This window comes from Aspergillus sydowii (assembly GCF_001890705.1).
Source record: "Aspergillus sydowii CBS 593.65 unplaced genomic scaffold ASPSYscaffold_21, whole genome shotgun sequence".
Lineage (NCBI taxonomy): Eukaryota > Fungi > Ascomycota > Eurotiomycetes > Eurotiales > Aspergillaceae > Aspergillus > Aspergillus sydowii.
In genome coordinates this window covers 202,467-226,367 of record NW_024467879.1, presented here as the reverse complement: position 1 = coordinate 226,367, position 23,901 = coordinate 202,467, and the positions used below count along the sequence as shown (strand labels likewise).

Below are 23,901 nucleotides of genomic sequence, written 5' to 3'. Positions count from 1 at the left end.
TACTTTAATATGCTTGGCTTGACAATTGTCCTCTGACACAGAGGACCGGTACCTCGGGCTGATCTCGGTTCATTTGGCCACCATTCTTGAAATCTTGGCGACGCCATTGTCATATCATAATGTACCGAAGTAGGAGCGAATTTTCCCCGACCAATTTTTGATGTATTTCACAAAATACCCTCGTTTAATGGATAGGACAGTGGCAGATTGATTTAAAACAATGAAAGACCCATCTTTAGAAATTTAGCGCCGAACTTACTGGCCACTCCATCAACATGACTTCAAGCCCAGTTGTTATTATCGGTGCGGGACTAGGTGGCCTATCTTGCGCAATTCAATGCTGCCGTTGGGGCTTGCAGACAGTGGTGCTTGAACGAGCTTCAGAGCTTCGAGAGGTAAGTATCCTGATCACTCATTTGCTCAACACAGTAATGCTCATGGGAGCTCCTTGCGGATAGATTGGGGCAGGTATCCAGATCCCTCCAAACGCAGGGCGAGTCCTGTTAGAGTACGGTATTCTCGAAGAAGTCAAAGAAAAAGCAGTGCATATCAATTCCTTTGCGTTACGGAGATATGCCGATGGCACAACACTGGCAGAGCGGCCTTTGGGGCAAAGCTTTATAGACTCAGTTGGGGCTCCATGGCTGTAAGTTGATGATGTTTCATCTTCAGAAAATACCACATGTTGCAACATCTAAAGTATTATGGCAGAACTATCCACCGTGCAGATTATCACGAGATTCTTTTGAAGGAATCACAGAGGCTGGGTGCGAAGATTATGCTTGATTCAGAAGTTATTAATGTCGATTCTGTGAAGCGGCAAGTAACGCTAAAAAGCGGTAAATTGATCACTGGGAATGTTATTGTTGGTGCTGACGGTGAGAGTTCATGTCTTGACTTATATGTCCACAATGGTTGTATTAGCTGATAATCCCGGGTGTTCAATTCATAGGTCTATGGTCAATCGTCCGACAAAGCATTTTGCACAAGGACTCGCACCCTTTTGAGACCGGTGACTTAGCCTATCGAGCAACCTTTACGAAAAAGGAACTGGAAAGCTTGGATGATCCAGATATTGATGACTTGTGTGGTAGAAGTTCAATCACGTTATGGATGGGGCCGCAAAAACATTGTGTCTTTTACCCCATCAGAGGTGGCCAGGAATATAATCTGGTCCTCCTTTGTCCGGATAATCTGCCCGCTGGCGTGAAAACCATTAAAGGGGAACTTAATGAAATGAGAGAGAGCTTCAAGGATTGGGATAAAGTGTTCGCTGCCTTATGCTTCTGACGTGAGGATATCGAGGAGCTGATTTCATTCAATTGTAGGATTGACAAAATGTTGACTTGCGTGCCCTCGGTGCTGAAGTGGAAACTGATGCACCATCATGAGCTTGACACATGGCAAGATGTAAGACAACACAGAGATGACTCTTGCATACATTTTGAGGCCAATTTCTTGAGAAGCTAACACAGCAAAGAATTGTACGGTGCTCATGGGTGATGCTTGCCACCCCACTCTGCCGTATCAGGCTCAAGGTGCTGCTATGGCAGTAGAGGACGGAGCAGTCTTGGGAATGCTTCTTGGACTGGCACACGAGCGTCTGGGAAAGGACCTCTCCGCGACACAAATAAACCAAGTTCTCCTGCGATATGAAGCACTGCGCAAGCGTCGCACGACCATTAATGTACAGGGCGCTATTCATCATCGTTGGTTCTACCATTTGCCAGATGGTGAAGATCAGAAAACTAGAGATCACGCTTTGAAGCAACTTGATTGGAATAACTTGTATACCAGTATATACAAGTGGTTTTCTTCTGATTATCAAAACCAGCTTCTGGCACACAATGTGTTGCAGGCGGCGAAAAAGGAATTTGAAACTTGGTGGCATGATAAATAGACAGATGCTCGATCAGGATTAGTGTCATCATTCTGTGGAATGGATGCCTTGGAAGTTATAAGATTTTGTTGCACTATTTATCTGTATGCATACAAGGAGGATTATGGGTCGACTAAACCAGATTATATGCTGAAAACCAGGAAGGGTTATTCGCATGGCCCTAGACAAAAGTTTTATTGGAATTTGGCACAATAATAAGCCAAGGAATGCCGTCCACAGTTGATGCTCCCGGTGTCTCTTGTACTTGTAAGGGATGTGCAGATTCGAGGTGTCATCCGTGTAAATTCAGCGACGCGTCTCTAGAAGCATCCAAATAAACCACACCTCTGCCTAATGACGATGTTGTTTCGCCATATTAAACCCTTCCCCTCTATCAATGCGGTGCATTTCTGATCAACAGCGGAAACGTCTAAGCGAGCCTTGGATCAATCCAAGATGTTGGTCAGAAGATCCGTCCTAGTAAGTGAATGAGCTGAGCTGTCCTCCAAACAACGTAACAAGACATAGTTACATTCGTTATACGCGGGCTTTATCTTAAGACTTTTGATAACCTCGCGTTTACGATAAAAACCATGCTCTCTTCATGTCTCTAAGTAGGAGCCTCCTGATGCGTTGCTGACAATATGTGTCGTATTACGAACGGAATTATTCCGCCATGATTTTACTTCTTTCTATACACGAACTACGGGGAGATAAGAATGCCAGGGTTTTGATTGCCTATGGGGGAGGCAGGTTCGGGCTCTACGGCTCCGAACGTATAAATAAAGCGAAGAGGATTAAAGAGATTTCGTACTAAGCTGATCCTGAGAGTTCATGAGCGGGAAGTCCAACATGGCAATTATCTCTGACTTTATGGCCTTTTCGGCGCAGCATATCTCCATTGTTGTTCTCCTCCTTGTCATAATCCATTTCACTCGCAACTATCTTACGCCAGGAGTGTGTGCCGTACCAGGTCCTTTCTTGGCGAAAATCTCCAACATTTGGAGATTCTTCGACGTTGCCAATGGAAGTGCAGAGGCAACGCTATATAAACTACATCGGAAACATCGTGATTATGTACGACTGGGTCCGAATGTCGTGAGTGTGTGGAGCCTGGATGCACTGAAAATAATATATGGGATCAACAAAGGCTATACAAAAGTGAGCACTGCTGATCAAGTGAGTTCTATCAACATTGACATGTTTCTAGACCGACTTCTACAAAGTTCAACAGCAGTTATCCAAGGGAAAACCAGCATCTACCCTCTTCACGGCTACAGATGAAAGATTTCACACGGATATCAAGCGCCCTGTCTCCGCTGCATACTCTATGAGTACCCTGAAGGAGTTTGAGCCGTTTGTGGATACTACAATTCATACTTTATTTAAAAGATTGGATGAGTTTGTGGCACAGAATCAAGTGTGTGACATTGCAACGTGGCTGCAATATTGTGTGTGGTCCTCTTAAAACTTCCAGTTAAGAGCTTGGAAAAGCTAAACATAAGCAGACGCATTCGATGTTATTGGCGAATTGACATTTAGCAAGTCGCTCGGATTTCTGGAACAAGGGACTGATATAGACGGGATCATCGCTGCGCTCGAGAAGATACTTGACTATTCTGGCAAGGTGAGATTCCAACGAAATAATAACAAGCCCAAGACACTCAAGATCATCAGGTTGGCCAAATGCCATGGTTGGATTATGTCTTCGTTAAAAATCCTCTTAGGCAATTCATTCAGGGAGGTTCTACTGGGGCTATCGCCCGTTTCGCGCGTGCTCGCTTAGATGAAAGGTTGAAGCAGCCGAAGACTACATTGCATTCCCCTAAGAATACCCACACGCGGTCACGGAAAGATTTTCTGTATCGGTTTCTGCAGGCAAAAGAGCAATATCCAGAGGTCGTAAACGATCACCAGGTCTTCTCTTATACAGTCGCGAATATGAACGCTGGTTCAGACACCACTGCAATTTCGCTAAGGGCTATCCTCTACTACACTCTGAAAAACCCCCGGGTCAAAGCGAAGCTGCATCAGGAACTTAACACTGCTTACCAATCGAAAAGAATTTCCTTACCGGTCTCATGGATACAGAGCCAGGAACAACTGCCTTATATGGACGCTGTCATCAAAGAGGCGCTACGCTTACACCCGGCTATCGGGTTAATACTGGAGCGAATAGTCCCTGCTGAAGGGCTCCAGCTTCCTAATGGGGGCCCATTTCTACCGGCAGGGACGATTGTCGGCGCCAATCCATGGGTCATCCATCGTCATTCGGTCTTTGGAGAGGGCGTGGACTCGTTTATCCCAGAGCGATGGCTACAAGCAGATCACGAGTCTGAGAGTCAATTTCAGGACCGCAAACAGCAGATGCTTCGGGCAAATTACACTTTTGGGGCTGGGCCTAGGACTTGCATTGGGAAGAATATCAGCCTGCTGGAGATTTATAAGTTGATACCTTCACTGTTGCTGAAGTACCAGGTAAGTTTCCGTTTTGATCAAACAAAATATCAAAAGTCTAACTGAATTCAAACCCAGATCGAGCTTGAAAACATCAACAAGAAGTGGGAGACATTCAATGCCTGGTTTGTGCGACAGAAGCACATGGATGTGATAATACGTCACAACAGTCTAGATGCGGAGCCTGGTTATGCCTGATATGTTAGCATTTAGAATCATTTCCCTGTTATTTGCTGCTCCTGCTAAGCAGTCCACCACCCTCTTCTTTCGGACCCTCCATCTAAATATTCGTTTTCTGCTCCATACGTATCATCCGCTCTATATAAATGCTGCAATTCTCGAGCGCTGTCAGGCCTGCCTACAGCGAGGAAATGACTGCTAGAGCCCTTCGTCTGGATAAATGCGGGCATCACCCTCCCCCACTAATTTACTGCTCCGATCACGGCAATCCGCGCACTTATCGCGCTATTCCTATATTTTTTGTAATATGTGGTATTCTTGGGATACAAAAGCTTGCTTGCTACGTCCCAGGCGAGCACAGTTTCTTGGCTATCTTTGCCCGGTATTCACGTGCTATCCAGTCAAATATGGCACCCAGGACAGTCCCTTTTCTTGCCACATGCTTGCGGGTTCTAGTTGAGATATATTTTCTCCTAACCATTGTAGCTGTGTTGGGGAGCGGCATGGGACGAAATTTGTATAATTACCAGAGCGACCCTGGAAAGCCGGATAACTGGTCATTTGGACAGATTATTGCAATGACAAGCGGGGTACCAGTTATAATAAAGTACATATATTGGGCAGTTTGTAAGTGGTTCACCCCTCTCTCCTCAGCCTCGTACCTGTTCTCTAATATCCATCGGATCTAGTCGGTACAGAGTTATATTCTGCAACGAGACATTCAGAACCCTTCTATATCGCCCAAAGCAAATCGAAATCTAATCCCCAACATGATTCTAATGGAGAACAGCACCCATATAGCAACGTGCCTTCCAACAGTGAACTAGAGCTGTCGACAATCCAGCCTAGGGCAAATACCTGGAATTATGGCTCAGTCACGCTGAGTCAGTGGAGAGACATTCGCTGAATGGGCAATTTATAATGCCGTCAGACTTACGGTCCAGGTCAATTGGACCGAGTTTCATGGAGCTATTCGCGCTGGTTTCTGGGCTATCCCACAGACGACGGTTGACACTTTGATCGATTCTATACCTCGACGAATAGATGCAGTATAGCGAGTATGTGGGTGGTATAGGAAGCATTAAATTGCGAATTATGTAAATGTTATTAGGATGCGAAATTGCTAGTATTCGTTGACGTATCTCATTTTAAACTTCGAGGCCAAAATATATATTATCCGGTGTGCACGGACTACTGGCCTTTAAGTGTACTAACAGACATATCGGAAACTGGGAATCTCACGGTCAGTCTTATTGGACAGTTCATCTCGCATCTCCTCTGTCTCCGTTATCTCTGATGCTCGGCCATACACTCTATCCCTGCGAGCGTTCTCGTAGAGGTAATATGCCCACAGGCAGAGGAGGAAGAAAGTCGCAAAGCACAAGCCGGAAACAGCAGATTTGATACCAGTCTAGAATGGGTTAGTTAAGTGAACCACTGCAGGTAATAGCAGCCCTGAGGACTGATTGATGCATGTTACTCACTGGATAGGATGGAGCTTCCAACTCGTTATAGAATTGAGGCCCGACAATATTCCCAAGGCAATAGGCTATGAAGACCATAGCGGAAACAACGCTGCGCTTCGAGAAGCCGGCCACATTGGATGTAACGAGGCTCATACAGAGGGGGATGTTGATCGCATAGCCAACACTAATGTATATACCCATCAGTCTCCCCGCTTTGTTTGAATCATCGATCTTCCAGACGAGAAGGACGCCGAGTAGCGAGGCCGCGGTGCTGAAGACCATCATGAAGATACGTGACGAGCCCGCGAAGATGCGCTTCGAGCGGACGTGGGTGGCGAATACCGCGGTGAAAACAAGGTAGAGGATCTCCGCGGCGCCGAGCGGAGCTTGCCAGAGAAGGCTCTGGAACGTGCTGAAGCCAAAGCCTTTGAGGAGAAGGGCGAGGAACTAGTTCCAAAGACTCAGCAATTAACAGTGGGTTTTGTGAACCAGGCACGAAGACTAACTGTTGTAAGGCCACCGTTCCAAAGATTTACACAGAAAGTGTATAGAACAAGCAACCAGGCCTGGGGATCCTTGAGTGCCTCGATCGCATGCTTCACGTTAAAAGTGCCAGTATCCAAGACACCAGTCTTGTTCTCCAGCGTACGCTGGATAGCGATGGCCCGCTCTGTTTTCGTCAGGAAAATCGCCGTGGCTGGCGAGTCGGGCAATATTGGGATCAGAACGAGGCCAAATCCTGCAGTAACAGCCCCAAGGATCAGGAACATAAGCTGCCACTCAGGCAGGGCTGTGCTGGTAATGTGGCCGATGCCGTAAGTGATCAGAGATCCGACAAGAGCAGCTATTGTGTTCCCGAAGTACCACCCGGCCTGGCTGATCTTGTAATTAGACATGTTCAAAACGGATATGGTCAGAGTGAATGTACCGTATGGGTTGCTCTTCCTTTTTGTAGAAAATGCCCGTAATGAGAGAAAATCCTGGGACGACTGCGGCTTCTGCCACCCCCAGGAAGAAGCGGGCCGTCGCGAGCGTAGCAAAGTCCTTACTGGCTGCATGGCACATGAGAATGCCTCCCCAGAGGAAGCTGGGCAGCGCTTGTTAGTCTGTATATAGTAGCTGCTCCCAGTAGTACGTACACTGTGATTCCCAGATACTTGCCAATTGGAAGCCGGGCGAGAAGGTACGAATTCGGCCAGCTCCAGGCGAGATAGCCGAAATAGAATATCGCAGATGACCACGCGTACTCATCGCCCAACAGGTGCTATATCTCAGTGGTCAGTCAGACAAATGCTACATGTGCCTCAGCATGCTAACCAGGTCTTCCCGGAGACCGAATAACGTCGTCTGGCTGAGGACCATCTTGTCCAGAAACTGGAGGAAGTATGCGAAGCACATCATGGGCATCAAACTAGTCGTGTTCTATCAGCTGTGACACTATCAGGGTAAGAAGCCCGAGATGCCTTACACCAAGTCAATCTTCAACAGCACCTTCTTCTCCAGCTCCGGCGACGACTCCACCTCGAGTATCTGACCAAGCGCCGTGTCGACGGACTCGATTGGGCCTTCTAGTTTGACGCCGTCGCCATCAACGGCAGAGCTGGCCGCGGTGTGAGGCGTGCCATCGAGCATTTCTTGGACCGGCTTCTTCATGATTTCAGAGATAGACAAGAAAAGAATATCAATACCTCAAAGGCCCACTGGTCCACAGCGGGGAATCACGCTTGTATATATAGCATCACCCCAGACCCACTACAAAACTGGGGAAGGATACGTCAATCGTCAGCGATATTGGTATCATTTCGGGGTCCCCCGACAGATCATGTCAAAATCAGGTTCCACACAGCGGTGGTTTTCGGCGATTTTACGGCGAACCAAACACTGTGATGTCCAGGTCCTTCGGCAAGACGACTTCTCCAAAGCTGATCCCCCGCACACCTGTGCAGGGGTTTCATGGTGAATTCCGCACTCCGATGTCTGAGCGCACGATAATGGAGCTTGCCGAAAGCTTGTCCCCCGCATATCGGTGGTTCTCGGTGTTTCATGGCGGAATTTGCGCACTTCCGCTCTTGCCTAGACAATGGTAGTGCCCGTATATAGTGTGGAGTGTCCAAAGATTGGCCCATGACCCCCATAAAAGTGTCACTAATCGGCACCTTTCTGTTGATCCAGTGAACCAGTGGCGAGCAACATACAAGTAATCACTCGTAGCTATGGGGTCAACGAACGGGAGCTGGGAGGCCATTTCAAAGGCCAAATGCGAGAGTCTTAGGGCTTCAATCCCTGCGCAATGGATCATCCCTCAGGAGATTATGCCTCCTCAAACGCAGGCCGATGTGACGACATTCCCATCCAAGTCGGGCTGGTTTACAAAGCGAGAACTCACTATTCTATCGACCGACGCGCTCAAAATTCTAAGACAGCTTTCGAGCGGCGCCTGGACGTCCGAGGAAGTGACGCAGGTATTCTGCAAGGCCGCCGCCGCAGCACATCAATTGGCAAGTCTGCACCGCACTGCCATTTTGGCTGAGATAGGGCTAATTCCCGGATAACAGACAAACTGCCTGTCAGAGGTCTTCTTCGATGAGGCGATTGCGCGCGCCAGAGAATGCGATTCGTATCTTCGGACGCATGGCAAACCCATGGGTCCGTTCCACGGACTACCCATTTCCATTAAGGACAACTTCAACATCGCCGGCAAGGACTCAACGATTGGTATAGCCTCGCTGGCAAACAAACCTGCCGCTCACAACAGCGCGATTATTGACATCATCCTGGAATCGGGCGCTGTGCTATATGTCAAGACCAATGTCCCGACAGCTGTAATGCTGGGCGAGACTGTCAACAACGTGTTTGGGCGAACCCTGAACCCTCTCAACCGTAATCTCACGCCCGGCGGGTCGTCGGGCGGCGAGTCAGCGCTGATTGCATTTGGCGCCAGTCGAATCGGACTGGGGTCTGATATAGGTAATTTCCCAATCAACCCGGTCTATATGGTAGCCTGATTTCTTTTTTGCAGGTGGATCCCTCCGTATCCCGGCTGCGTGTACTGGAATCTTCACAATCCGCCCTTCAGCTGGCAGGTTCCCACACTATGGAGCCCGGTCTGGACTGACCGGGCAGGAAGCTGTGATGAGCGTAAACGGTCCACTAGCCAGAACTCTGGAGGAAGTCATATTCTACTCCAAAACAATCATAAACCAACAGCCGTGGCTCCGAGACCCGAAATGCCTTCCAATTCCGTGGAGACCGGTGGAGCGAAAGAAATATCTAAAACTCGCTGTCTTCAGGAACGACGGTATAGTCACTCCGACGCCGCCCGTCGCGCGTGCCTTGAGCGAGACTGTTAGCAAGCTCCGTGCCGCAGGACATGAGATCGTGGAGTGGGACCCGGCAGAGCACAAGGAGGCTAACAGCCTCTTACGCCGACTATTCGTTGCTGACGGAGCCAAGTCGATTCGCGGACTGCTCGAACCAACGAACGAGCCATTCCGGCCGGAGATGCAGTCGTACGAGGACTCAGCCGAACGCGGCGTCCACGAGATGTGGAAGATCCAGGCCACAAGGAGCGAGCTGCAGAAACGCTACCTGGACCGGTGGCAGGCGATCGAAGGGCTTGATGGGCTTATATGTATGTTTCTGTTTTTGTTTTTGTTACTACCATCACTATCAGTAGCGCTGCGTGCTGAGGATGTTATTTCACAGGCCCGATCTCTCCTTGGTGCGCTCCCGAGCATGGAAAGTATATCTACGGCGCATACACTGGCGTTTATAACCTCCTTGATTACTCGGCTACCTCCTTTCCATGCGGCATCAATGCCGATGCAAAGGCTGATGCAGCATACCGTGACCATCGCCCACTGAGTGAGATGGATGCCCAAGTGCAAGACAGCTGTGAGACCTCGATCCGTCATTGCCGCAAAGCAATTCACCGTGGCTAACCTAAATAGATGATGCCAACATGGCGGATGGAATGCCCGTGAGCTTGCAGCTTGTCGCCCGGCGGCTAGAAGAAGAGAAGGTCTTGATGATGACAGATGTTGTGGTTCAAGATCTAAGGCGCCCTGGTATCAGCCGTGGTAGTGTCCAGAGCAACCTCTAGTGCGTAGTGAGATGGTTAACAAAGTATACTTAGTATTTGCTTTTGGTAGATAATGAACGCCACAGATTGATATAACGAATTGTTGAAACTATCACCTGCTTTTAACCAGCCTACCGCAAACTATTCAAATCTTGACCTTTCCTCGCCACTTATACCCAAGACATGCCCATCGCGCCACAATAAACGAGAAAAGCGCCAACACGAGCATACCGCCGCAAAAGGCGACAAATGCCGTCGTGCCTGCCGCCGCTTGCAATTCGGCCGCGATGGGGATCGAAATCAGAGTTCTAGAGGATTCAATTCATCAGCATCGCATTCACAAAAGACAATCAGCAGTCAACCTACGCAAGTCCCACAACACTGTAGCTCGTCCCGTACCGTTGCCCATACTCGCTCACCTCGCCCAGCTCCCCGAGGCACACCGGAGCCAGGCTCATCACGCTCCCTGACCCGAAGCCGAAGATGGGGACCATGGTGTAGAATAGGCCTATGTTGTGGTGGATGGGGAGCCAGAGCGCGAGAGTGGCAAAGAGCGAGATCAGGATGGATACGTTCATGCTGTTAAATCGTCCGTAATGGTCTGCCACCAGGCCAGCGATATAACGACCAAGACCGGAGCCACTAGTACTCGATCAGCATTAGTATCTTCTAACCCTGTAAAGGAAACAGGTGAGACTCAACGCATTCAGCACCGCAATCACATTGTAACTGGTCTGTTGGCCAAAGCCCTGCTCCAGGGCGTATGTTGGAAGAAGACCAATGGCCGTGAAGAGCACGAATTCAAAGCCTGGTTTTCCATGTCAGCTTGGGGTAATGGCAGGCAGGGCGCAGTGAGGGAGGGAGAGAATACAAGAAATCCCGACAGTTGTCCACGCGAATCTTGAATCCTTAAAGCATAACAGGTTGACAACACCCCCTGAAGTCTGGATAGGCAGACGGCCTCGTACAAAGAGGTTTCCTATCAGGACTAGCACGAACTCGAGCAGCGCCAGTAGCCTCATGGACCACGCCCAGGACATGCGTTCCAGGATAGACGAGAGAATAATCGGAAACACGATCCCACCCAGGCTGGTACCCGTGAAGGTGATTCCCGTAGCCAGGCCCCTGCGGGCCTTGAACCAGTGGGAGATAACCGACAGCGCGACGGTGGTCAAGATGGCACCGCTAATGCCGCCGAGAACACCGAAGCACAGCAGGAACTGCCAGTACTGCGTGCACTCGCCCAGGAGCAGCAGGTAGGCCACAACGCCCACGGAGCCGATGAACGTCAACCACCGCGGGCCGTACCGGTCAAACAGCGGGCCAACCTGCACGCCGAGAAACAGCGTCAGGAAGATCTGCGTCGATGAGATCCACGCAATGTCCCGCGAGCTGTACGTCGACAGCTGGTGCGACTGCCAGTACGCCTGGAACAGCCCGATCGACCCCGTCATCCCGAATGTCGCCGCGATCAGACAGAACGACGAGAGAACAACGAGCCAGGCCTGCCGGCCGCCTTCTGGGAACGATATCGCGGAGACATACGTCTGCGGATGTGGTGTCGCCAGCTCGAGCTCGAGCTCCTCCCCAGACTGCGATGACCCCACCACGGGCCTGGTGTTTTTCGGATGTCCGGCTCCAGATGGGTCTCTGCTAGCGTAGGCTCTCCGGCCTGTCATGGTAATTACCTCTGCCATTCTGGAATGAGATGTTGGTAAAACGCGAGTAGTTGACAATGGTCGCACCGATATTTCAACTGCAGATACAGCGGCCCAAGACGTCGAGATATCAATGCTGCCAATAGAACTCCAACCAAACCGCCGAATATGGCCGACATACCCGACGACGCGGGGAATACGCAACAGTTGCATTCGAGTTTGGATCTTTAATTGAGTACATCGCGGAATGGACATGTCGCTCCGTCGTCATTCCGCTGTGTCGGTGCCGACAACCAGTCAGATTAGGGCTTGGTTTGATCTGGGCGCGGAAAGGGCCGAGCTCGTTGACTCTCCATCACTCAGATGGTGGAGACATCTTGCCTCAGATACCACTTCGGCTAGGACCGTGCGAAGGTCTGCTGAGGTTTACGGAAATTTTCAACAAAACGTCTTAGCCTTCTCCTCCGGCGGTATAAAGCGTCGTGAATATAAACTGAATATAGAATGTCGGCTCCGTTCTACTACGTCACCAACAAACGAACAGTGAAGCTGCAATTAGAGACCGAAGATGATGTCAATGTACAGGGCGGGACACATCTCTTAAATCACTACTAGAACAATATAGAAAATAATTAATATATTACAAAATGGTATCTAATATTAAACCATAATTATTATAGCTATGTAGAATGAATCCTAGAAAGTTAAATATAACTAGAGTATTAATATAGAAATACAATAAGAAACTTTATAAAAAATATAGTAATATTTCCTTAGAGGTGCCTTGAAAACAAGACTTTCTACGGCGGGGTGTGACCCTGCACCTTTCCAAAACCCGGGTCGAGCCTTGACACTTGCATCGTCTTCCCTGTACTGATGCTCATCCGCCCCTCGATTTCGAGCCACTCACTAGTCGGTGTATCGTTGTCGACATTCCTGGTGGCAGGGAACGGGGGATGCAGTACCGATGCCATGACTCGCCCAGCGGAGGTAGCATTCAGATACCGTTTCATCTTGGCGAGTGTTGCAACACCAAGGACAAGGGCAAAAAGAACCAGAACCGAGGTAAGGATCAAAAGCGCCAGTACAATGATCCCGGGGACGGCATACCCTAGATGGTAGCGTATCCCCACCCGGTAGGTCGTAACAAGCCGGAGTATAATATCATTTTCGGGACCTGGCCCTGGACTTCCCTTTGTCCCGACGACCGCGTTCGCGGCGTAGTCTGTCCAGACCAGATTCAAGACCTTGGCCATCGAGTCGGCGGACTTTGAAAGTCTACTCCACTGCTGCGCCAGGGCAAGATTTCCCTCGCCCGTATATTCCATCAAACCTAAGCTGCTGGTTGCCATGGAACTTACGGCGCTGAGCCCGTTGTCGGCGAACTCGGCGCCCGGGAGGTTTTGATGACTTTCCATAATGAGGCCACTTGAACGGGGGAAACTGCTGATACGTGGCAGGTAGAGAGAAGGTTTGTGCGCTGTTTTGAGGTCATTCGACGAGTAATTTGCCGCAGAATCGGAGGACACAATCCCCCACAGTGGCATCATCCAGAAATCACCTATCAGCGACAAATTCTCGACGCCCCAGACGGGGTAATCTGTCTCACTCTGGTAAAGCTTATCTGAGATATTCACGACCGTAAGTCCAGTAAGGCCGTCAGTTGTATTGTAGCTGAATGTGGCGGTCTTGATAGTCGCCTCCACGGCCATGGCGCACGAATACATTGGCTTGGACCAAGTTGAGTCGGCGGTATGAAAGGGCCAGTTTTCCTCCGCGCCATCGGACCGCAGTGATGACCCCAGCACGAGGGCACAATATGTCGCGATGTTTCCGATGGTTCCACGACTGGATTCGAAGTCGCCCCCTTCACACAATGATTCTAGAATTTGGGTTCGTATATATTACCCTGACGAGCAAAGGGGATGGGGAACGTACTGATCAACCGTGGAGCAGTTTCGAAGGTACCGTCCTCAGGCACTCCCCCAGTGTTATTCGCAGCATAGCATCCAAACGAATTAGGGGCAATAGTAGCTGGATTTTGGCGGTCGATCCAACAATCATTGGGAACCGTTTGAGAGAGCTCAAATGTCCGGTTCCCTTCTACCGAGTTTCCCATGTGCAAAACGAGCGGTTGGTCTGGAGCACTCCCCAAGGTGACATTGCTGATATTGAACTTACCCATGGCAAAAACGTTGGACAACCAGGCGGCTTGATATGCACGATCCCATAATTGTAGTTTGGATTGGACATCCGCCGGATTCCACACCGGGTAAGTTGTGTTCAGCTCGGAAAACCCGCCTCTATCGGTGACAGTTATGGGAGTTCGATCATTCAACGAGCGTGCGTCGTTCTCTGGGATTCCATAATCCAATGTTAGGTTCGTGTCGACACAGGTCGAGACCGGTTGGATAAATAGAAGGTCCTCCGTCCAGGTACTTCCATACGTGGTCAACGATGGGGCGCTGTGGTTTCGAAAACCAACACCTCCGTTGGTCATGTCGACTACAAGCCCCTCGATGACTTGATAGCTATCTTCGAGTATGAGTGTCGAGATTTGCCGGTACATCCCGATAGGATATTGTTCATTGTATGACGGGTCCCGTGGCAGTGAGGAGTTGCTGGCATTGCCTTGATTGCTAGCAAGTAGCCTCATCCACGACCAAGAGCGCCATTGAATATCAAATATGCTTGATATAGAGCTGCTGTCAGCTGAAACTCCACCTGTAAAGAGATCCACTGTCTCCTGCGGTATGCTTCTGTCAATGGAGCGATCATTTGGGGATGGCGCTCGCGTTAGATCCGGGCACGTAAATGGTTCTCTCGATCCACCGCAAACGCGACTCCAGCTGACGCTATCATTCCGTCTCGATGTCCCCTTCCCAAAGATTCCCTCGTCCGGAAGGTGGTGAAATTGCTCTGCTACCGGAACACCGGGGGCAGCGACTTCGTAGAGGCCGAGAGGAGTGACAATGGCCGCAATTGAAATCATTATAGTACTCAGAATGCCAGCATATCGAAAGAATAGGACACGAAAGGGGACTCCACTTAAAGCAGCGGAGTCGCTGCCTAAGATTGTAGGCCAGTAGGAGGAGTGGAGGAGACGACCGATGGACGACCACGCAATAGCGGTCGTAGTGGCCGCATTGTTCTGTTCTCGGAGGGTGCCAACGAACAAGAAGGCACACAGGCTGGGTAGAACGAGCTTCGCTGTAGGGCTGGGTATGAGCTAGTGTACTACACAGTGTAGCACCATCCGACGTACCGATTACCGCTCCGGCAGCGATGATACCAGATACCTGTCCAACTGTCAGGTCGACAGCCATGTTAATCTGCCCGCTAGATGCAGCGTTTGATAAATCGAGGGCCAGACTGTGACTCCGGGAATCACTACCATTATAAGCCGCACTTTTGCCTCGGTCTCATTCGACCCTGTTTGGTTCTTACCATGCCACTACACTGCCCGCCCAGACTGTGTCAAGACGCTAAACATCTCGCCAAGCTGTTGGAAAGCAGCCCGAGTCTAGTTTGATAGCGAATGAGATAGCCAGTACTCTTGGTTTCTCGTATTAGCCTTGGCGAGTCCCGCGCATGTTCAAAGACCAAGCCACACTGTGCCCTTGGGAGAAAATGGACTTTGGGTCTCGGGCCAATCCCATCGGATGGTGTGGCGTTTTGGATCAAGTGTAGAGTGATTGAAGGCTCACACTAGTAGCTTCCGTGTGCCCCGTGGCCTCTCCAGTAATGCGCCGGCATTCCTGTCTTTCTGAGACCTTGACCAATTCCATCTGCGCTTGAAGGTTGATCCTTTGACTGGCTGATGCTCGCCCATAAATAGCCCTTTCAGCCTCCCTTCGTTCACCCTTCTCAAGTCCTCCGCAGTTTTCTAGTCTGTTATAAGCTGATTTGACTTTCCCTTTGCCGAAATGCGATATCTCTTCCCAGTCGTCTTCCTCGGCACCGCCGTTGTCGCCCAAGCTTCTCTCCAGGATCTCGTCAACGACTTACTCCCCGAATGTGTCCACTCCTGTGCTGCAGACGTACTCGAGACTGCCACCAGCTGTAGCTTGAGTGACACCGAGTGCATCTGCTCCTCCGATATCACTACGCAGAACCTGCTCACTAGTTGGCTGGAGTGCCCGGCGAATTCCGAGTGCGACGAGTCTGAGATTGAAGCCATGAAAATTGGTCCCGAACAGATTAACACGCAGTTCAGAGGCTTTTGTGACAACCCCAGTGGTGCTTCCGGAAACCAGAACGATGGCAATGATGACAGTGACGATGATGATGGTGATAATGACGATGACAGCACTGACGGTGCGTCAGGTAGCGAAAATGACAGTGATGATGACGGTGCCGAGGAGAATACAAACGAGGTTCCTGGAAGTAAGTGTTTCTGTCCTTGCTCCTCGAGAATTCACATGGGTTAACGAAAAATAAGATGGGGCACTACCACTCTCTACTTCCAATACGCTGCTTGCGGCTGGAGCTATCGTTATCGCGGCTACATTTTAACCTGGGGCGGAGGATACAATGCTTGGCTGTACATGTGCTCTGTCTTGTTTAGCTCCTCGATTAATTTTACATCGGGCTTCTCGAACGGTGATCGGAGAGTCTCTCCAGGTACTGGGCGGTTTAGTCTCTAAGAGGTCAGGAGTTGAGAATGTATATAATCGCAATGTCACACGCATGTAAATTGCGGACAGAACCTATCCTAATGTAACTATCAAAGATGCTGTAAATAATTAAACCTTTATCATTTTTATCATAATGGACGGCATTTGACATACCTCCTCGATAGATTATCCTAATACTCCTTCGCATCTAGGCGTCTGATCTTTGCGACGCCTTTTGGAGTCGCACTTCCATATTTCAGTCCGCTGTCGAGGCCTCGACATATCTTTTCGCTCAACTTAACAGACTCCCTTTAGGGACCTTTCTCCGACATCAAGATCTGCGATCCATTTTCCCTTCTGAGAGACACAGTTCAGAGGTTCTTCAATAGAGCGCGCATTGAAGCAATGGCGTCGTAAGCCCAGTGTCCCGCAATATAATCTCTTTTCACACCGAGAATAAGGACATTGAAGAGGCTTGACGTTTCCTTTTCCAATAAGATGCTTCTCGTTGATATGATTGAAGACTCTTTTGGTCAGATTAACCCAAATACCGGAGACAGACAGGACGAACCTAGCCATCTCCATCGAGCACACTGTGCACTTCCCGTCAACTGGCTCCTCGCCCGGGCAGTAGGCAACCTTGTCCTTCAAAATTCAAATCATCACCAAATCGCGTAAACGTTGCTCCGGTCCCTATTTGCTCAGACTGTGGGCGAGCCCGGGTACTGGGGTTAAACGGGGCGGAACTATAGACTACGAATGCCGATATTCCCGAGAATTACAGCAATTAAACAGCGTTAAACATGGAAATCCTCAGCAATTAACATCTGGATCCGCGGCCGCCCCCTCTCAATGCGGCCACTGGAATTGAATTCCGGGTAGATGACGCTTGGATATCCAAGGTGCGGTTTGTCGCTGGCTCTTTCTGGCCCCCGGCCACTCCATCACTGGTCGGCCAAAAGCTTGTTGGCTCATTCAAGGTAATTCGCCCGACGAGGTTACTTCGTCATGTAAGTTAGACCAGCTTTATCCCTTCCCAGAGGGGCGTGCAGTTGTGCTTGCGGCTGTCCTTGCCATTATCCATCAACCAAGTTGGGGTTTTTACCCAGAGTTACCGGCCATGTTCTATCAGACGGATCTGAACCAAACTATAGAACAGTCTGGATGATCAACTGCGGCTCTGCTATGCGGTCCCCATTGTCTGACATCCAGACTTGGTGGCGATGCGGTGAAGGCAGTGGCGTAGCCATGGTGCTTTTGATTCGAAGAGAAATCCTGCATTCCACCGGATGATCGACTTCGTGCCGTACCGTAATGCCCAGGGTGACATCGACCGAAAAATGTCTTTCATGGTTTGGATGGTACATGGATAGAGACAATGAAGTACGACAAGTGCCCCGGGTATTCTGCATATCTCGTCCCGGTTCTTGTGTAACCCGACAGCGAGTCAAGACGTCACCTGCGTAATCATTTTTTCCCGGACGTCGCTGTTCTCGGTGATCCTAACATACAAATAGTTGTTGCCTTTTGTGATTTGTATCTGTATCATAGGACTGGACCGGTCCAAAACTGAGTCTGTGATATCATTGTACAGAGTATGCTTACGTTCTGGCGCACGATATACTTATTTCAGACACTTCAATGCAAAGAACCCAATACAATGCTGAGCACCGGACATCGTGATAGGCTACATGAACACACTCAACTTCCGATGTTTCCCATAGGGTAGTGTCTTGGTGTATTCTCCACCTTGATCTGTATTTAATAGAGTGAAGACTCCTACCTCATTCCACATTTCAAGTTTCAATCATCACCATCAGTCTTCTTCATATTCAAAGCAAATACTGCACAACAGATCATGCCTGCTACACGTGGAAAAGTTAAGAACGGCCCATACGGCGGAATGGGAGGCGAATACTACGATGCAGAACATGGAGAACATAAGATCCGCAAGGTTGACGCCTGGGGACGGAGTTACGCAGGCTACGATGTTCTGAACGGATTCCAGTTTACCTACGATGACGGCTACCAGGGCCAGCTTGTAGGCCACAAGAACCCTAACGATCACGAAGAATTCACGTTCAAGGATGGCGAAAAGATAGATTCCATGAATGTCTATGCTGGTGATAACGAAGGTTTTGTCAACGGCTTCGACTTCCATACAAACTACAATAATAACTATACAATTGGTGGAAAGGAGGGTAAGCCAAACCATCTCACGAACCTTGGAAATGGTGAATGGATTGGAGTTGAGGGCAGGGACCCTATTCATGGCGCCGCGGAAGTTGTGGATAATATGGACATTTGGTTCAAGGCCTGAGACCTCATTATTCGTAGGTCTATGGCTGGGGCTTACATGGAAATTCCTTGATATGCTTTTCCTTCCAGTCTGTGTGCTCTCGTTTCCCCCAGGTGTCATTTAAACCCAAAAGCTACCGGTAATGAATACATACGGCTGCAAAGGCCATGACTTTGATTAACCCTAGTTTGAGAATTGCATACATGTAGGTAGTGGGAACTTCAAAGCATCAGCTGTCAATCCTCAGAGCTTATCGGACAGTGGAATATAACAGATCGATGAGACGAGAGAAGAGCTAGAGGTTGTTCGCATTCATAGACCATGTTAGGATGGACTTCCTAGCTATCCGCTGGAATGTACGACCAGTGGAATTGCCCAGAGAACATGTTCTCATTATCCAGGGGACAAAAGACTCCAGCGGCCCTTTCCCATATTCTGATGATTACGGAATCTTGCTTTAAAATGGATCTGTGGCTGGTCTAATGTATAGATACAACCAGCTAACCTTGTACGGACTCGCGTGCGGCTGAGCATCTCACACAGTGCGGGGCACAGGATTCATCCCAACTAGATCTCTCCCCCATCAAATCTACCACAATGAAGGCGGCAAGCATGGCCATAACAACCGACGAGATATCCACCCTGTGGGCGAACGCCTGCACGGAATACGCAAAAGAGACCGGAATCCCACTTACAGATGAAGCCCTGGCCCCCTTCCACGTCCACTCGCCAGAGTCACTCTCGAGGCAGCTCGAAAGTGAAAGGGACAATTTCGGGAATTTCCGTATGAAGCGTCGCCCCCTTCTACACGCAATGCAGACCGTTCTCGCACCGTTCGAGAACTGGGGAGATATGATCGCCGGCGCTGCATGCTCGGTATTCCCCCCCGCCGCGTGTGTGGTGAGTGCAATGCTCCGCCTCGTGCGCGCTGCAAGGCGCGTGAGCGAAGCATTCGACATGATCCTGGAGTTGTTCCAGAGACTAGGCCATTTTGCGCTGCGGCTGGAGTCGTATAAGGGCGTTGAGCTGAGCGAGGGAATGAAAGATGTTATTGGCAAGGTGCTGGTGAACTCGCTGCGGGTGTGCGCGGCGGCTCAGAAGCTGCTTAGCCACGGGTCGCTGCGAAGCAGATTGATAAAGTGGGCGGGGAATATTCTTGTCGAGGATAACAGGGTGAACTTGTTGCTGGGCGAGCTGGAGCATTTGACGAGCCAGGAGCATTTGATGGTTTCGGCGCAGGGGTTGAAGCTCACGCATCAGGTACTGCGGAATACCGAGGTGTTGCTGGAACGGGAGGATCGGAGGAGAGAGGAGGAGAGACTGGAGAAGCTGAAAAGGGAGCTTCAGCCGGTTTCTGTGTCTGGGCAGCTTTTCTCGTACATTAGCGAAAGTCGCATTCCGGGATCGGGGGCTTGGGTAGAGGGCGAGGTCCAGGCGTGGTGGACGGGGCCTCAGCCGCTGCTTTGGATCCATGGTGGGCCGAGTGTGGGCAAGTCATATCTGGCTTCGAAAATCATCAATGATCTGGCTGAGTCGAGGCTGGTGGCTTACTTCTTCTTCAAGAACAACGATGTGGATCTGCGTTCGTTCAACAAGGCTCTGCGGACTGTGGTTTGGCAGCTGGTTTCAAGATGTCCTGGCTTTGCGGTGCATGCTGAGGAGTTCTGTCTGAAGGAAGACTTGGTGGATAGCTATGCTCTTTGGAAAAGGCTTCTGATGGGCTACTGTCATGCAGAGCCTGCCTGTCTCGTGTTCGACGGCGTAGATGAACTGGACCCGGAGGAGCAGGAGGTTCTATTCAGCCTGTTGGAAAGCTCTTTCTCGGAGAATCGCCACGGCAGCACATTGCGAGACGTTCTTCTGAGTAGGGACTCTATCGGTGGCCTTCTGCATGAGCACTCGCTGGACTGGATTCCGGACCTTCCAGTAGGCCATGACCAGAACAAAGACGACCTCCACGGGTTTGTGTCTCAAAGACTACAAAAGTCCAGACTGTTGCGAGACGATCCGGGATTGCAACAAGACACCATCCAAGAGATCAGCCGGCAGGCCGAGGGACTCTGGGAATGGGCAAACCTAGTCATTAAATCTGTCTTGCGCTGTCGGACGAAATCGCAGGTTCGCAAAACGGTCCAGTCTGTCCCCAAAGGAATCAATGCTATGCTAGAGCAGGAGCTACAGCGTCTGGGGAGCGAGCTATCCGTTTCGGAGCTGTCAGACGAACCCGCAACGCTGCTCGAGCAGCTAAACACGATGCTGTCATTGGTGACTCTGGCAAAAAGGCCACTGTCAGTGTGGCAGCTGAGGAGAATCCTAGACTTGGTGTTCAAAGAGGAGGTGCTGAATGTTGAGGAAGATCTACGCACCGTCTACTCGTCACTGTTCTCGATCCGCACCGAAGTTGAAGAGGACTCCCAGGATAATATTGTCACGCTCCGCCACAGCTCTTTCTATGATTTCTTTCAAACTGGCAAAAAGACGGGCCTGGTCCACGTCGATGTCGAGCGAGGCAATGCGGACTTCCTCTACTTTACACTCTTTGCCATTCACGCGCGCCAGCAGCTGCATAACTTGGATATCCCGGAGGTCTCCAGGATGTACGGCATGGGATGGTCCTTGCTCTACTCGGACAGGTTCCTACCGGCCTATCTTGAGAAAGCAAAGCCTCATCAGATAGGCGGAGAAATCTCCGAGTTGATGGAGGGTATTTTCAGCAATACAGAGACCCTAGAGCCGTTTATGGACAACACGCCGTGCTCCTACTTTGGGGACTATCAATCTTTTCCCAGTTCCCGGGTCTCAATGCTCGGCGAGTACTGGTTCGATACCCAAGATCGAAACACTGCTAATCAACGAGCCGAGCTGGTGCTGAGCTGGTTCACCCCAGAGACGAAACGCCGGTTTGTGGATCATGCGCAGTCGTCCGAGGTCGCGAGTGACGCTTGTTCATTTACCACCCTTTTCTCCTTTATAATAGACTCCTGCTCCCGACGCTGGCTTGCTCCAGAAGAAATCGATAGCTCAGATGGCCTGCCTGAGCCTGCGCCTTCCATGCTGACTGTATATAGGGATATGGCAGCAATGACTGGGGAGGTTACAGGTGTATCGTGGCGCCACTGGTGCGCTGATGTTGGCAAAATCGTTGCTATTGCTGAGCAGCAGAAGAAGCCACAAACGCCAATGTGGCATGCTCGTGTCGCTCAGTCGCTTCTCCTGAACCAGGAATACAAAGGTGCGTTTGAGCGGTTTCAGACCGCACTCAGCTTGCATGAGCAGTCGCCGTGTCTCAGTCCGCAATCCCTATCAGTGATCCATCGCGATATGGCTCGAACGTGCAGTGAGCTGTGCCAGCACAAAGCAGCATTGGAACACTTTGAACTGTCCGAGATCCTGCAGCCTCATTCTCGGGACACTCTCTGCCTCCAGCACGACGAGATCTCCAACCTACTGTACCGAGCGCGGATGGAACTCTCCGCGAAGCTTACTCAAAAGGCCTCTGCATCGGTAGACAAAGCATGGAACGCGCTGCAGCAAGTTCGCTATGACGGTCGAACCCCGGATGTTTTCCTCTTTTTCTCCATGTTCCTGGAGCTGCACCAACCACATCGTCTGCGAGCCGTGTGGGACTTTCTCTTTGCCAATCTCCAGCCTTCGCGCGCTCACGAAGACGAATTGCCTCCTCTGGACTTTACAGAAGTCATCTTCGACTGGCTGAGTTATCGATCGCATATCATGTACCGAGTTCTTTACTATGCCGTAACTGCAGACGATGAGGGCTACCTCAACCTGCTCGCCTGTATCAACGCGCGGTTCGGCGCCCTCGATCTACAATACGGCAGGGGCTTCACGAGGTATCGTCTGTCAAAAATTCTCTTCGAGAAAGGCCGAATCGCTCTCGGGGTCCAGGGGTGGTGTAATATAGTCACTGCGACTGTGACTTCCAACTCAGACTGGACTATTGAATACGTCCAGCTGCGATCCCTGTGCCATCTGGTTCACCTTTGTCTGCACGGTGGTGACGACATCCCTATCCCTAGCACGCCGTTAGCAATAAGCCCTACGGTGGAATCCAGCGACGTCTGCCTGATCGTATCCTGCTGGCTACGCGACCACGGCGCGGCGATACCCGCCCGGGGTGCCCTCCGCGGCCGTATAAAACAAGGCCTGGCCCTGATATCAGACGACAACCCGTCCAACGACGAAAAGGGCCTCGTGTGCCTCTTCAAAACCTTTCTTTGCGATCCAGAGAGCCAGAGCGATCTCGCCGTAGCGTTGTACCTCCTTAAACAGGACCAAGAGCGGAACATGAACATGAACATGAACGTGGACGTGGACGTACATCACGGGCAAGGCATATCCCAGGGTGAGCTACGGGAGAGCAATAACGATGACAGCGACGGACCGCTCGACCCCTATTTCTGCACTGAGCCTCTGACCGAGTGTTCTAACTGCCGGTCTGAAATCCGATCGGTCCATCACTGGTACTTCTGCCGCTTGTGTCCGAACTCGACGCTGTGTCGGGGGTGCTATCGGCTTTTCCAAGCAATTGGTCCAGCTTTCCGCGAGATCTGCAATCCCCAGCACGAATTCTACGATACCGGGTCTATCCTAAAGGCTTCGGAACGTGTTCCTGAAGGAAAGGTCCCAGTTGTTGGGTCTGATGGGGAGACACGGGTTGTCTGGGTGGAAGAGTGGAAGGACGGGCTCGCGCAGAAGTGGCAGACTGCGGAGTTTACGTTCGAGGGGGGGTTGTCGGCGTGGGTTTTGAGAGTTCTGCCGGAGGAGCTGAGGGAGAAGTGGTTGTTGTTTTTTAGACCGTAGTTCTTGAAGCTGGTTACTGATTCCGCTGGAGTTAGAGTTACATGGGTAACATGATGCATGAATCTGGTATTTGAACGCCATATGACAGTTTATTCTCAAGGCCGCTCATGGTAAAACTAACTAATGCTTTGAATGATATTGGAAACCTCCGTACCTACTAACGTAATTCACGGGCGTGTCGCTCGTTCATACCTGTATATTTATATGATTATATTGTTGACCTTTAACATCATAAATTGTATAAAAAGAATTATAAAGTAGGTTGTCCTTTTATTAAAGATAATAGGGAGAAATAAGGCTAACAGCCTGAGCAACTATACTGCCCTGGTGATACCCTGCAGAAAACTGGAACTAGGAAGTACAATAGAGCTTTCTATAAACTTAGCGATACTGGAGCTACCATTATTAACATGGCTGGGCGTATTACAAGGGGTAAATATATTG

At 50.2% G+C, this 23,901-nt stretch overlaps 10 protein-coding genes across 10 annotated transcripts; 6 read left to right on the top strand and 4 right to left on the bottom strand.

The window, feature by feature from the left end:
- Positions 1 to 275: 275 nt before the first annotated feature.
- Positions 276 to 1,900, top strand: ASPSYDRAFT_214528 (uncharacterized protein; the record flags this gene model as incomplete). Its single annotated transcript, XM_040844094.1, has 6 exons — positions 276 to 395; positions 459 to 646; positions 712 to 878; positions 953 to 1,268; positions 1,329 to 1,410; positions 1,481 to 1,900. 6 exons carry the CDS (start codon positions 276 to 278, stop codon positions 1,898 to 1,900), a joined length of 1,293 nt encoding a protein of 430 aa, XP_040696238.1.
- Positions 1,901 to 2,731: 831 nt separating this feature from the next.
- On the top strand, positions 2,732 to 4,634 carry ASPSYDRAFT_189782 (cytochrome P450; the record flags this gene model as incomplete). The annotated part of the gene is made up of 5 exons (XM_040843624.1): positions 2,732 to 3,040; positions 3,090 to 3,334; positions 3,422 to 3,506; positions 3,557 to 4,357; positions 4,415 to 4,634. 5 exons carry the CDS (start codon positions 2,732 to 2,734, stop codon positions 4,532 to 4,534), a joined length of 1,560 nt encoding a protein of 519 aa, XP_040696237.1. The 3' UTR covers positions 4,535 to 4,634.
- A 1,092-nt stretch (positions 4,635 to 5,726) lies between these two features.
- On the bottom strand, positions 5,727 to 7,614 carry ASPSYDRAFT_164820 (uncharacterized protein; the record flags this gene model as incomplete). The annotated part of the gene is made up of 7 exons (XM_040843288.1): positions 5,727 to 5,927; positions 6,001 to 6,429; positions 6,489 to 6,858; positions 6,911 to 7,069; positions 7,122 to 7,246; positions 7,300 to 7,393; positions 7,451 to 7,614. The coding sequence occupies 7 exons, from the start codon at positions 7,612 to 7,614 to the stop codon at positions 5,727 to 5,729; spliced, it is 1,542 nt and encodes a 513-aa protein (XP_040696236.1).
- A 581-nt stretch (positions 7,615 to 8,195) lies between these two features.
- On the top strand, positions 8,196 to 10,084 carry ASPSYDRAFT_83156 (amidase; the record flags this gene model as incomplete). Its single annotated transcript, XM_040851203.1, has 5 exons — positions 8,196 to 8,480; positions 8,538 to 8,949; positions 9,002 to 9,613; positions 9,688 to 9,876; positions 9,933 to 10,084. The coding sequence occupies 5 exons, from the start codon at positions 8,196 to 8,198 to the stop codon at positions 10,082 to 10,084; spliced, it is 1,650 nt and encodes a 549-aa protein (XP_040696235.1).
- A 124-nt stretch (positions 10,085 to 10,208) lies between these two features.
- ASPSYDRAFT_164900 (uncharacterized protein) lies at positions 10,209 to 11,742 on the bottom strand (the record flags this gene model as incomplete). Its single annotated transcript, XM_040843296.1, has 4 exons — positions 10,209 to 10,371; positions 10,430 to 10,705; positions 10,766 to 10,871; positions 10,935 to 11,742. 4 exons carry the CDS (start codon positions 11,740 to 11,742, stop codon positions 10,209 to 10,211), a joined length of 1,353 nt encoding a protein of 450 aa, XP_040696234.1.
- A 779-nt stretch (positions 11,743 to 12,521) lies between these two features.
- On the bottom strand, positions 12,522 to 15,047 carry ASPSYDRAFT_164902 (uncharacterized protein; the record flags this gene model as incomplete). Its single annotated transcript, XM_040843297.1, has 3 exons — positions 12,522 to 13,603; positions 13,630 to 14,931; positions 14,987 to 15,047. The coding sequence occupies 3 exons, from the start codon at positions 15,045 to 15,047 to the stop codon at positions 12,522 to 12,524; spliced, it is 2,445 nt and encodes an 814-aa protein (XP_040696233.1).
- A 442-nt stretch (positions 15,048 to 15,489) lies between these two features.
- On the top strand, positions 15,490 to 16,425 carry ASPSYDRAFT_52053 (CFEM domain-containing protein). Its single transcript, XM_040848421.1, has 2 exons — positions 15,490 to 16,107; positions 16,163 to 16,425. Exons 1-2 carry the CDS (start codon positions 15,648 to 15,650, stop codon positions 16,234 to 16,236), a joined length of 534 nt encoding a protein of 177 aa, XP_040696232.1. The 5' UTR covers positions 15,490 to 15,647; the 3' UTR covers positions 16,237 to 16,425.
- ASPSYDRAFT_707909 (uncharacterized protein) lies at positions 16,360 to 17,001 on the bottom strand. Its single transcript, XM_040850536.1, has 2 exons — positions 16,512 to 17,001; positions 16,360 to 16,444 (listed from the first exon to the last, which is right to left on the bottom strand). The coding sequence occupies exon 1, from the start codon at positions 16,920 to 16,922 to the stop codon at positions 16,635 to 16,637; it is 288 nt and encodes a 95-aa protein (XP_040696231.1). The 5' UTR covers positions 16,923 to 17,001; the 3' UTR covers positions 16,360 to 16,444; positions 16,512 to 16,634.
- A 1,155-nt stretch (positions 17,002 to 18,156) lies between these two features.
- On the top strand, positions 18,157 to 18,805 carry ASPSYDRAFT_52052 (uncharacterized protein). The gene has a single exon (XM_040848420.1). The coding sequence runs from the start codon at positions 18,196 to 18,198 to the stop codon at positions 18,655 to 18,657; it is 462 nt and encodes a 153-aa protein (XP_040696230.1). The 5' UTR covers positions 18,157 to 18,195; the 3' UTR covers positions 18,658 to 18,805.
- A 401-nt stretch (positions 18,806 to 19,206) lies between these two features.
- On the top strand, positions 19,207 to 23,621 carry ASPSYDRAFT_52051 (uncharacterized protein). Its single transcript, XM_040848419.1, has one exon. It carries the CDS (start codon positions 19,234 to 19,236, stop codon positions 23,455 to 23,457), a length of 4,224 nt encoding a protein of 1,407 aa, XP_040696229.1. The 5' UTR covers positions 19,207 to 19,233; the 3' UTR covers positions 23,458 to 23,621.
- Positions 23,622 to 23,901: the final 280 nt, after the last annotated feature.

Bases quoted from the DNA above. Each gene is read 5' to 3' on its own strand.
- ASPSYDRAFT_707909 (XM_040850536.1), bottom strand. From the start codon at position 16,922: ATGGAGATGGCTAGGTTCGTCCTGTCTGTCTCCGGTATTTGGGTTAAT.
- ASPSYDRAFT_52051 (XM_040848419.1), top strand. From the start codon at position 19,234: ATGAAGGCGGCAAGCATGGCCATAACAACCGACGAGATATCCACCCTG.
- ASPSYDRAFT_52053 (XM_040848421.1), top strand. From the start codon at position 15,648: ATGCGATATCTCTTCCCAGTCGTCTTCCTCGGCACCGCCGTTGTCGCC. The intron at 16,108-16,162 runs GTAAGTGTTTCT...ACGAAAAATAAG, and splicing joins TACAAACGAGGTTCCTGGAA to ATGGGGCACTACCACTCTCT.
- ASPSYDRAFT_52052 (XM_040848420.1), top strand. From the start codon at position 18,196: ATGCCTGCTACACGTGGAAAAGTTAAGAACGGCCCATACGGCGGAATG.